Source organism: Sebastes fasciatus, chromosome 8, assembly GCF_043250625.1.
Source record: "Sebastes fasciatus isolate fSebFas1 chromosome 8, fSebFas1.pri, whole genome shotgun sequence".
NCBI lineage: Eukaryota > Metazoa > Chordata > Actinopteri > Perciformes > Sebastidae > Sebastes > Sebastes fasciatus.
The window spans coordinates 32,894,618-32,907,791 of record NC_133802.1 but is presented as its reverse complement, the minus strand read 5'-3'; the positions used below and the strand labels follow the sequence as shown (position 1 = coordinate 32,907,791).

At 40.4% G+C, this 13,174-nt stretch overlaps 1 protein-coding gene across 2 annotated transcripts in view; it reads right to left on the bottom strand.

Annotated features, from left to right (window-relative positions):
• LOC141773280 (TOX high mobility group box family member 2-like) overlaps nt 1–13,174 on the bottom strand; it is a 117,403-nt gene that overhangs the window by 28,193 nt on the left and 76,036 nt on the right. For both annotated transcript variants that reach the window (XM_074645169.1, XM_074645168.1), the window contains one exon: nt 11,118–11,363. In XM_074645169.1, coding sequence (XP_074501270.1) covers nt 11,118–11,363 — 246 coding nt within the window. The remainder of the gene's footprint in view (nt 1–11,117; nt 11,364–13,174) is intronic.

The following is a 13,174-nucleotide window of genomic DNA, read 5'->3' as shown; positions in this document are numbered from 1 at the left end:
AGCTGTGACCAACAGAAAGCTGTATGCAAGTGCACAAACAGTACAAGCAGCTATTATCAAGGGTCGCTTGTTGGTGGCCATAAAGGCTCCAGACTAATTGTCATTTCTCAAGTCTTGGATAGGGGAGAAGGAGGAGGAGGAGGGGGGGGGGAGTTGTCAAGGCAATCTGTTTTCTTTGTCCGCTGATGTGATGAAAATAAATGAGTAAAACTCCTCAAATCTACGACAGGGATGTTATTAGAGTTACAAGAGTAAAGCATGAGCTGAGTACGGGTGCGATACTGTATCAATACACGTACGTCAAGTATCGATCTTTTAGCTTATAAACTATTAATATTGGAAATACAACAGAGTGGTGCAGGAAACCACTCTAAAACCTGGAAATGAGTTTTAGCACTTCAGGTTCCCTCGTCTGGAAGTCAATTGGTTTTTAGTTAGATGCCTGAAATAAAGTCTGTGGTTAACACAAGCTGAAGAGATTTTACAACATAATACAGTGATCAACCGCTTATACGGATCAAAAAGCCTGGGACAGAATTACTCCTATACTACGGATGCTAATTTAGATTTTTTGTTAACCGATAACCAACCCTTGTTCACCAATTATTAACCGACAAGATTAGTGCCTCGCATGCAGCGGTGCGCCAGCTGCAGTGTATGAGCACAACAAACACCTGAGTCCCCAGCTAACTCGTCCGGGAGCGTTAACTTAGCAGGCATGGTGCTGCTTGTAGTGTCGCGGACATGCAGCCACTTTCCCAGTAAATGTCCACCACCACCACCGCATCATCTAGTTTAGTTTAGCAGGTTGTCAGCTGCGTGTCTGCCCGGCGTAACGATGGCGAGTATCCGTGTGGCGGTGGTGAATGTGGGGTTGTCAGTGGCGTAAAATACTTGAATTTATCAATCTATCTATAGCTGTGAACGTAGTTGTAGCAGACAGTTTGTGTATAGTTTATTTGTCGGTGAATAAATGCTACGAGGCCACAACTTCTCTCCTCTTACGCTCCGCTCAAGACCGGAGCCTACTTCCTGTAATGTACAGCTAGCGGGTCACTGTTGTGAAAGAATCCCCTTTCCGGGTGCGGCATCGCCCTGTCTGCCTGGATTCTTTCACAACAATGACCGGCTCGCTGTACATTATCCTACATAAAACAGATGTTGTGCAGACAAATTGCATGATTTGCATTTGAAAAAAAAGGTAATAAATCACAATATGTCTTATCGCAATACTAAATGTTTAAAATCGCATTAAGATCGTAAGTATTGTGACTTAAGTATTGTGATAATATCATATCGTGTGGCCTCTAGTGATTCCCACCCCCGAGAGCAGTAGAGAAAGAGCCTCCTCCAGAAAGCTCAGGAAGTAACCTCACTGCAGTCTAAAAATGACTAGAACAGCATGTAGTATTCAGTGTAGAGTAAGTATACAGTAGCAGAATAGTAATTCAGCACACCACAATGGTCTCAGCATGTAAAAGGGAACAGCCTATAGCTCAAGTCTACAATCCCTTGTACTAACTTTCAATCAGTTCTCAGTGAAGTGCACACAAACAAAACCAGTCTTTAAACGCTCTAAAAAAAGAGATATGAAAGAAGAGGGACTTTTTTTTCAGTGCTGAAACAACTCCTCAGTGACTGGGCAGTATGTGCAGCCTGGCAGCACCACCGCTGGCAGGAGCAGGTATCCGTATCCCTCCTTAACAAACACTCTTGTCCCAAACCTCAGTGGTTCCTTGGGCGAGAGTAATGGCTTCTTTGCACTGGGCCGCGCCGTGCTATTGTAGAATCACAGAGCGGTTAATTGAAACAAATGACTCTAATAATGGGACATTATCCCCACAGGCTGGCTTTGTGGTGGGCCTAATTAGCGTTGCGGTGGTGGCGAGGAGGACGAGTCACCACGCTGATCCCTCAAAGGAAGCAGCCGAGGCCCCCTTTTAAGTGGGCAGTACGGGATTCTCCTACTCGCAGCGTTTAAGGGCACCGGGCTTTTTCCAAACCAGCGTGGTAAATGTAAACATGTCTCGTCACCCCCACGGGTCCCCGAGAGAGAGAGAGTCCCGCTCTGTGGCTGTGTTTCCTTTCCTTCTGTTCAACCCTTCCTGACTGAGGCGGAACACATTTACTCATCAAGATTTGATAACTTAAGATCACTTTTTTGTTCAATTAATCAATTAATAATATGGTTTACAAAATGTCATAAAATAGTGACAAATGCACATCACAGTTTCCCAGTTACAGTTTCAAATTGCTTGTTTTGACCAACCAACTGTTTAAATCTCTTTATTTTTAACATTTTATTTAACCAGGTTTGTCCCATTGAGATTACGTCTGCAATGATTAATCGATTAGTTGTCAACTATTAATTTAATTGGCAACTATTTTGATAATAGATTAATTGAATTGAGTTATTTTTCAAGGAAACAAAAGTTAAAATTCTCTGATTCCAGCTTCTTAAATGTGAATATTTTCTAGTTTCTTTACTCCTCTATGACAGTAAACTGAATATCTTTGAGTTGTGGACAAAACAAGACATTTGAGGACGTTATCTTGGGCTTTTTTACCATTTTCGGGCATTTTATAGACCAAACAACTAATCAATTAATAGAGAAAATAATCGACTAGTTTTGACCAACCAACTGTTTAAATCTCAAAAGTATTCTTTTTAAAAATATATATATTTAGTCATTATTTAACCAGGTTTCTCCCATTGAGATCAAAGATCACTTTTACGCTGAGTAACATTAAAATGATCAGATAAAACTAAGGCTGAGTAACTCAGGTAATTTGATTACAAATTATTTTCATCGAAGGTTTGTTTATTATTTGTTTGCATTTCAGAAAAAGTTTTATTTCAAACCCAGATTGTAATATTACACTTAAATACACTAAATGTGTTTAGTTTTGACAGATAATCTTATCGTATGCAATTCAAGCAATACAAATGCAGATTTTTCCAAAAAGGAAACATTTTAATCGACCCGTCTTATTTTCTCTTTTGTTTATTTCCCATTGCTCCTTTCTAAAGCAAACGTATTTTTTATCCAATTACTCGATTAATCGATGGAATAAACGGTAAAATACTCAATTACAAAACTAATCGATAGCTGCAGCCCCAGATAAAACATTTGCACACAGACATCCTCAATAGATTTCACCGTAGTTTTAAACTTGTTCAGGGTTACTAGGCTTTTGACGTTTAAGATATTCAGTTTAAAATCATATAAAACAGAGAAAAGGCAGCAAATTCTTACATTTTGGAAGCTGGAACCAGCTAATATTTAGCAGGAAACTTTCAAAATAGCTGTCGATAGGGCTGCAACTAACGATTATTTTCATTGTTGATTAGTCTGTTAATTATTTTCTCGGTTAATTGATTAGTTGTTTGGTCTATAAAATGTCAGAAAATGGTGAAAAATGTGGATCAGCCCAAGATGACGTCCTCAAATGTCTTGTTTTGTGCACAACTCATATATAGATATTCAGTTTACTGTCATAGAGGAGTAAAGAAACCAGAAAATATTCACATTTAAGAGAATTTCTTTAAAAGTTACTCAAACCGATTAATCAATTTTCAAAATAGTTGCAGACTAATTTAATAGTTGACAACAAATTGTTTATTTAAATTAATTGTCGCAGCTCTAGTTGTCGATTAATATTCCGTCGACTGACTAATTGATTAATCAACTAATAGTCATGATTATTGCCAACTCTTCACCTCATTGTCCTCTCGCATGTCATCACGTCCCCCCCTCTGGAGCGCCAATGGCCCGTAACTAATGTGACAACATGAGATATTGTTTTCCAGATGTATTTTGATCACCACTGAAATCTGTTTTTGCCTCTCCTAATTGTTTACCCTTGTACGAGATGATCCCAGAAAGTCAGCTGTAACGCAATGTTCAAATCTCTGTGACCAAGCTGTTTTAAATATTCATTAGTCGTAACAGTCGCCTAAGGTTATTTGAATTAGCGCCATGAATATTCATGAACTGCAATGAATGTGCATTTGTTTTTTAATGCTCAATCTGTTAATACTCCTCTTCATTACTTCACTGCGAAGCCTGTATAATAAGCCGCCACAAAACAAAGCTTTACTTTTTTTAAAGCACAGTTCTCTCTTTGGAAGCCTATTTGTTTCGGTTTAAATGAAACGGGGAGTGCCCCGCCAATTATCTCGCTGTCATTTCTCTTGACAACTACAAGACACATTGTTCACCCCTGTTGTGCAGCGTAGCACTGAAGGGCATCTGTCTTTTTTTTTTGTGAAATGAAAAGGCACAACAGAAAACATTTCTACTGTTACAAACAGTGATTTATCTGGGAACGTCACGGAGATGTCATATCTATCCCAGTGAAAGGCAGCAGAGCAAGCGGGTCATATGAGATATGTCTAAAACCTACACTGAAAAAAAAAAAAAAAAAAGATTGCTGTTTCAATTTAAAACTGTAAAAAGTAATCCAGCTGCACTGAGCATGTGAAGTCAAGTCAAACTGCAATTTTCAGTGACATGTTTTTTCCTTTTAGATAAAGTTTATTTTAAGGCTTTTCATTAGATAGGTAACTGGATTTCACTGTGAACACTGTCTGAATATATTTGTCTGAGTTTGACTTGCGATATACCGGTATGTTAATAATACACATATAATAATATTGTGTAAATAATCCAGTGCCTCTTAAAACATTTTAAATATTCACTTCAATTTAATTTGTTTCTATGTAGCGTCAAATCATAACAGAAGTTACCTCAAGACGTTTTTTATATCGAGCAGGTCTAGACCGTACTCTATAATTATAATATATACAGTTATGCTTACGGACTCTCTCTCCACCTCCTTACACTTGTATTTTGAGTTTAATTCATTAGACAATAAAGAGACAAAACGCACAATAAACAAAGTTACAGAAAGAGAAGAAAATCTGATACTATGACAGCCTTTGTGTCCGACGTTGATAGGCTTACTCCGATCGTTTTAATGGCCTGATTGGGCCTCTATATCTAACTGTCCCTGCGCTGTCAATAAACACAGCTGTCAATATCCGCTTTTATGTCGCCGCATTAAAATAGTTACGGCCTTTTCCCCCACCCCGACTGTCTTTGTCCTAAATGCCAAGTGATGCAAAATAAATTTCCTTTCACAGATTAAATGAAGTCAAGCTCACATAACCTTGTAGCAATCAGTGACTCTGACAAAGACTGATCCTGGAAATAAAGAGACACACACACACACACACACACACACACACACACAGTCACACACACAGTGCAAACACACTGCACTATTGCACAGAGATGTACTAATGCACTCAGTATTTCTGCATCATTAATAGGCCGGGTTGAGGTGAGTTTGTTAGGTGATAAGTCACAGTGACTTATCACCCAGCTGCAGCTTTGCAGCCTCTTTTAGCTAATTATTTTGGGTTTACATCCTGATAATGCATTGTTTGGTAGAGTCTAATAGGGCTGAATAATTTTGAAAAAAACTGTTTCAACTGATATTGCAATATGATTTACGATAATAGAAGGAATGATAAGTTTTACACCATTATTCGCATTTTCATTGAAAAACATATTAAAATGATTATGGTGTGATTTTTACAGGGATATGTACCAAACAAAGATGCTTTCTTAACTCTATAGAATATGATGTGTAGGTCAGGAATCTCTGCAGCGATTTCGATAACAGTTTGATTAATTGTGCAGCCCTTCAGTCTTAACATAGTAGTAGTAGTTTTCAGAAAAACAGCTCTGACGATCTGAATGTATCGCACAAGCTCAGCACCAAAACAGCAGACAAAAGTTAGCGACTATCCAGGAAGTCAAACATGTAGCAGCCAGAGACCCAGACATTTACCTCAGGGGTTGGTTGAAACTGAACCAGAGCTGAAAAGGAGAGTGAATATTACACATTATTTCCATCAATTGCCACTATCATAACTCTAAATGAATGCTAAAGTTGCTCCAATAACGACTTTATAAAGTGATAAGAGCAGTGTGTCTGCTATCTGGATGTGGAGTTCTTCTGCCCAACAATCTATCAAAAATCTGTTAATGCAGCCTTAAAAATAAACAACCAAAGTCGTATCTTCAACTGACTTATTATCCATGATATCAACAATAGCTCGTCACCAGTAACAACCGATATCGCGACAAACTGTCCACCAAAGGATTGCGCATCAGAGTCATGTTTTAAATTGCCACGGTGTGAGTATTACATGTGTGTATTAAAGTGCAGTAGTGTTGTCAAAATCAAAGTATCCATACATATTGATACTGAATATTTGAAACGGTTTAAATACTAATTTTTCCGCAGTATCCATACACAGGTTCCAGCTGCACTTTCTGCTCTCCGACACTTGTCACACACACTGTTACTTATCTTTTGAGAAAAATCTTATATTTTATGCCTTCAATGTTGTGTACATTTTTCCCTGTAGTATCAAAAATAGTATCAAATATTTATATTTTGCATCGTATCGAAGTTAGAAATTCCAGTATCGTGAAAATACTAAGGTGCAGTACCAGCAGGAGGCTACAAAACCACTTAGTCAGGTTTATGCAAAAAAGACTACTTAGTTAGGTTTAGGATGAACGTCATGGTTGGGCTTAAAATAAGCACGTTAACTACAGAAAACACGACCGGAAAAAACGTAACATCACTACGGAAAACATGTCACAAACGTCACTATCATAACTTACAAAACAAAACACTGGTCTCCTAGTTAAAGGGACTCTTTGCAAGAATCAGAAATTGCTTGTTAACAGCGACACCTGTGGCCGTTAAGTCAACGAAAGTCAGCGTCACTGTTGCTCGCGCTCACGCTCGCTCTACATAGACATGAACGAGCATCGCTCAAAACAGTGAGGAGACACACGTCAGCTAAAACCACAATATCACTCTATATTTCAGCTGCTTGGCAGTAATGTTAGCTGACCAGACGAAGGTCTCTCCATGAATCACTGCTGATCCTAGTGTTGGCTTTTCCTGCCACAGCCTCCCGACCGCGGCCGGAGGGAACAGGGGAGACGCCGGAGTTTTGGTCGGAGACGATAACGTTTCTCTCTGCGGAGCCCCGTCACTTCACAAGACACGGTAAACCTCTGTTGGTCTGGAGGAGCTGCAGCATTTATTTCTGCACAAACGTCCACTGTACATTCACTAGATATTCTCAGAGCGTCCTCCGACCGCGGCCAACACTGTTTTGAAAGACGGTCTTCACTAGATATAACTTTGCGGTTTTGGTGCTTCTGTGTAGTTTGTGTTGGAGTCTTGTCTGAATAGTGTTGCCACATGCGCAGGGGACACCAACCCGGATTGGTTTATACGTGTAAGAAGTTACAAACAGTCCCTTTAAAAGTCCTGTGTTTGTTGGACCCATCCACCTCTCCTCACACCCACCATTAGTAGTCCTTCTCCACTTTTATTCTACATGGCGTGAAAATGACACGCCTAAAGCAAGAACGGCGTTCTTATTGCACGCTTTTGCTTTGCGCATCATTCACCTTTTCGTGCGACCGGGCTGCGCTGTCTCAACACAGTGGGATGTTAAAAATCGACTGCCGATGGCGTGTCACACATCTTGCCAAAAAATATGAATCTCGCACCGCATGTTTAACAAAACTGAACAAACTTCCCATCAGGACTCATCTGACTGAATGTGTGACATAAACTTGTAAAACTGGCAGCTGCTTTTTTTTTGACAGCAGGGGCTTCCCTCCTCCCTCACCAGCCTCATTACACCGGTAATGAGACAGGGGCTGGCGCTCTGTTTCAATATTTAAACGCGCCGGCGCCCCTCAAGGCTCCATGTTGGGGCCGTTTCTGCAAACTCCTCCACGACCCCTCATTACCGTCTGCTGGCGAGCGTCCCCTCCTCCTTTATATTTTTTCAAAGCGCTCCATCTTGCTTGCATCTCCCCCCCTCGGCTGCAGCCTCAGCCAGACCTGAACGATCAGGGGGGGCTTGTTGAACATGAGACCCCTGGGTGCCACCTTTTTCCCCCGTGCGCCGGGGTGGCAGAAACGCTGACAGCTAAGGGTGAGACGGGGGATTCTCCCTTTCGCAATGAGCTCTCACACGAAGGCATGTTACATTTCGCCGTATCCAGTCATCCAAGACTCGGTCCTTTCTTCCCTGAGCTGACGGAGTAGGTCAGCGTTGTGGGGGAGGAGTTAAGAAAATGTAAGAGCATTTCTGATTGACAGCTCTGTCTTTTATAACGCCGATCCTTCTGCTTGTTGGAGTCCTTGTAAATGGTGCAATTTGAAGTCGGAGAAATGGTTCAAAATTGTCAGTTAAGACTATTATGAACAACATGCGACTGCAGCAGAAAGGATCAAAATAGAAATAGAAAACCTCAATGTACATCAAATGTTCAAGCTCTGAAATTTGCCTAATACTAAATGCATGTATTTGACACCTGCTTTTTCCCATCTGCTTCACATCTTTTTGATTCACCAGCTAATATTTCTGCCGCTTGTGGAGTCATAATTAGATGGAAAAGAGGAGGTTGTCAGACATAATAAATTTAGCTGTAAAAAACAGGGCTCTTGTAGAGACATATGCTGTTCTGCTTGCCAGAAATCACAAGATTATTATATAGTCAGCTCTAAATGAGCAGAAATTACAGACTTTAAAGCTGCCAGGATGCAAAATAATGTGCGTATACAGTATGCAGCATGAAGATGATGGTCAATCCGCTGCTCTCACCGCTGTAATGATTTAACCGTGTTTGCTGTAGGATCGATGTGCGCTGAAAAAGAGAATCCCAAAGCAGGGAGAAGTTTACAGAGCTTTAGCCTCGGGCTAAATGTTGTACAAAAACCAGCAACAACATCCCTGGAGATGAAGCGTATCTGTTGCTCCAGCTGAGCTTGTACTTGTAGGAGGTTTATATGTGCTCTGAAGGATAGCTTTTATTGAAGAGGAGTGTATCCTTAAGGTAACGCTGTTGACTTTTTATTTGCTTCTTCAGCAACGGTGAAAGAAGACCGTTGAACGATTAGCGTTTTAGGTTTTCCAGCTATCTCCTCCAATTTTGTGGGTTTTTACCGAGAGGCTTTTGTTAATACAATACAACAAAGGTAAAAAGGCTTGTCTCTTCATTTCCGACCCCGGTTACACCGAGAGCCTATTTCCATCCACCCTTATTATTCTTTTAAGCATTCAGCCGGCATAAATTCAATCTCCCTTATTATACCTTTATCAGTATGAAATTAAGGTTAATTGACTTTGTTGGGGAAACATCAAATGACACATCCCTAATGGAACCAAAATGAAAATAACGTCATCTCCAATTGCTTTAAAATATTTCTCAATATACAGCCTACTTTGCTATTCCGCAGCCTCAGAAATAAGCTCCTCTTGTCCCAGGAGATAATAAATGAATTGAATCCCCCCCCCCCTACTCCACCCCTACCCCACTCCACTCCAACCCCCTCCTCCTTCCTTATCGGTCATCTATTTTTCCAGAGTAAGCTATTACTTGCCGGGGTTGCTAGGCAACAAGAAATATTAATAGCGGCTATTATTAGCCAGGCTCTGCTAGAGTAGTACTAAAATGTGGAAGTGGGAAACATGAATGTGTTACATAAATCTCCGGACCTTTCACAGTGTGTGCAAGTCTCTGTTTGTGCGGGTGATTTATTGCAATGACGGTTCATTTATGAGAAAAGGGGGTGTGAAATAAGAAAATGGAACATTACCCTGAAGGGCTATTTGAAAATAAATAATTGCAAAGGTGAAACAAAAGCTGTTTAAGAAGCAGGCACTCCCTCTCTGTTTCCTTGTAAAACACTATTTGGTTTGCTTTGTTGCTGCATGGACGTCACATTAGTATAAACTTTACACCTAAATACTGCATCCTTCTTATCCTCAACTCATCCATATTGTTGTGTAGGTTTCGTCAAACCAGCCATCGACACCAAAAAAGCAGATTGACTGAAAATGTCCCAGTCAACAACATCTTTCTCCTGCACCAAGCACATTCAGCACCAATGGATTGTGACCTAATCCTGAAGACTGGCTTTAATGGAGGCCTTAGCTACCACCCACGGGAGGAGAAGAAAAAAAAAATGGTGCTTGCAACTTACGCAGTTTGATTCTGAAAATCACATAAGACCTGATTAACGGAGGATAAATGCCACGGATGCTCACATTAAAGCATAAATATTCATGATGGAGGGGAGAGAGAGAGAGAGAGAAAAAAAAAAGTAATATTTATGTCAGATGAAAGTATATAACGTTGAATAATTCACCACACGGGCCATCTATAATTCATCTGGTTCGATCCTATGATTAAAGCATTTGAATGTGTTCGCCAGGGGTGTTTACATGTTCGGTCTGAAGCATGTTTAACACAAGAAAAAGTCCCTTTACTGGAAGAGGGTGCGGGGGGCGGGGGTCCTTGGCATCCTTTTGAACAAAAAAATCAGCTGACAAGGGATATCCCCCCTCTCTTCGTCAAGATTTTCCTGTTCAAAACCTGCTCCCCACCCCTCCATCCCGCCCCGTTCCTCTTTAGCTTTTGTCGGTCGTAACGAATGAAAATGTGCAGCGCCGCCGAGTTTCTTGCTTCCCTTTCTTGGCTCACTTTGAGGCAATGCGTTGTGCAGCTGGATGGATATTAAAAGGAGCTGTGCTGCAGAAGTCTGGGTGTTAAGGAGGCAGCAAGCTCTCTCTGTATTTATAAATGTTGCATGTATTATACGCTCTGGCCTCGCTCAGACTGCACTGTCTCAGCTTCCTCGGCCTTTAACCGGGCTAATTATCACTTTAATAGAAGAACGCTTTGCTATTATGAAAAAAATAATCGGAGATTATCGAGAGCGGCACACAGAAGAATTAGTAATTTCTCTGTTTCATTGCTGTTTGTATGCGTTTGCAGCTTCAATACAGTATCATAAGATCAATAACTTTTTTAAAAGACTGAACTTTCCACGACACAAACCTGCAGAGAAAATGTTCTCCGCGCTGTCTCGCTGGCTGACTTCCAGCCCTCTGACCACGGAGACTAATAGCCCACCACAGTGCTTGACTCGCACGATCACAAAGGGCCGCAGCTAAATGGGGGGACAGACAAAAAAGAAAAAAAAGAAAAAGGTGTACTCACCGAGTGCATAGGCCCAGAGAGGAGGTGGGTGTCCTGACCAAGCATGTTGGACATCATGAGGGCGGGCAGCTCGGGGTAGGAGTAGGTGTTGAGCAGGCCGTTGTGAGGCAGGGAGTGGAAGGGGTAACCTGACTCGTGCTCCATGAGGTGCAGCAGAGAAGGGTCGGCGTGGTTGGGGGGTGTGATGGGGGGGATCTCGTAGTCTTCATCCCCTGCTCCTCCTCCGCCACTGCTGCCTCTGTAGCTCTGGAAAAGCAGAGAAGAGATGTTTTAGAAGAGGATGAAACTGCAATCACAGCGACCTTTTACTTATTTTTGCTGCAACTAACGCTTATTTTCATCGTCGATTAATCCGTTGATTCATTTCTCGATAAGTTGTTTGGGTTAATGTCAGAAAATGTCGATCAGTGTTTCCCAAAGCCCAAGATGACGTCCTCAAATGTCTTGTTTTGTCCACAACACAAAGATATTCAGTTTACTGTCATAGAGGAGTAAAGAAACCAGAAAATATTCACATTTAAGAAGCTGGAATCAGAGAATTTAGACTTTTATTTTCTTAAAAAATTACTCAAACCGATTAATAGATTATCAAAATAGTTGGTGTTTAATTAGTTGACAACTAATCGATTAATCGTTGCAGCTCTAATCCCAACGTATATTATTTAGAGCTGTTAACGTGATAATTACGCATTAACGCAACATTTTAAGTTGTTGCTCAATTTAGTGCTCATTTTTAAAGCTAGAGTGAAGGTACTGGTATCATATGAAACTAGAAAACATAAAGAATCCATCGGTACCAACCATGTCATACTAGCTTGTTGCGAAGGAGGTTAAATAACGCTCCACACTTACGCTAAATTTTGTCAAGGAAAAACTGTCATGGCCATTTTCAAAGGGGTCCCTTGACCTCTGACCTCCAGATATGTGAATGAAAATGGGTTCTATGGGTACCCACGAGTCTCCCCTTTACAGACATGCCCATTTGATGATGATTTGAGCATATTTTGTATGCTAAATGCAGTAACTGTGAGGGTTTCTGGACAATATTTGTCATCATTTTGTGTTATTTGATTACCAGTAATAAATGTATACATACATTTGCATAAAGCAGCATATTAGCCCACTCCCATGTTGAAAAGAGGATTAAATACTTGACAAATCTCCCTTTTAAGGTACATTTTGAACAGATAAAAAATGTGTGATTAATTTGCGATTAAATATTTTAATTGATTGACAGCCCTAATATTAATAAAACAAACAAAAATGCAAGGAGAGGTCACAGATAAGACGTTCATATGTATAGGCAAATTAGAGTCCATAACCCACCGACAGCGATTTACATGTCTTTGGGACGTGGGAGGAATCATACATGCAGGAAAATCCACATTACAACATAAGAACGTTGTACCTGCGTCTCAAAACAGTGGCACATTTAGTTACAGCATAAATAAAATAGAGGAGCCGGTTTCATCGCTTAGAATCTCTAAGAAAAACATGCCCACCAGGCAGCCGTGCTGCTATCCAACATTTTTAATGGCAGACTGAAGTTCAGCAACGACGCAGGACAGAAACCGCTAACAAAGGATGTTCCAGACAGAGTAATTAAAAAGCTTCGTAATTGGCTTTTAAATGCACCTGTTGCACTTTGTTGTTGTTCAGATGTGTGTTTGCAGCAGACACTGAACTGCTAAGCAGTCAATTCAGGCTGTTTTTGCCGGGAAAATAAAAATAATTAGAAATGCAAATTGTTGCGCCTACAAAAGTGTAAAGAATTAATTCAACACAAACATACACAGCAAATTAATTAGAGTTAGACAACAGCTGCTGTACAGAATAATTTGCTTCAGAAAAATCTTGACAGCTTTAAAGCAACAAACTGTCAGCCTGCACGCCTTTTAAAATACAGTTAATCAAATTCATTATGTGGAAAAGCACCATTGACACTCAGTGGCTATTTTATTATCTCATAATTATGATGCCAATCATATTTTTTAGAGACAGAAAAAAGTGGACTAAATAAACCTCACATTCCTCATTATGAAATATATCCAGTGTGT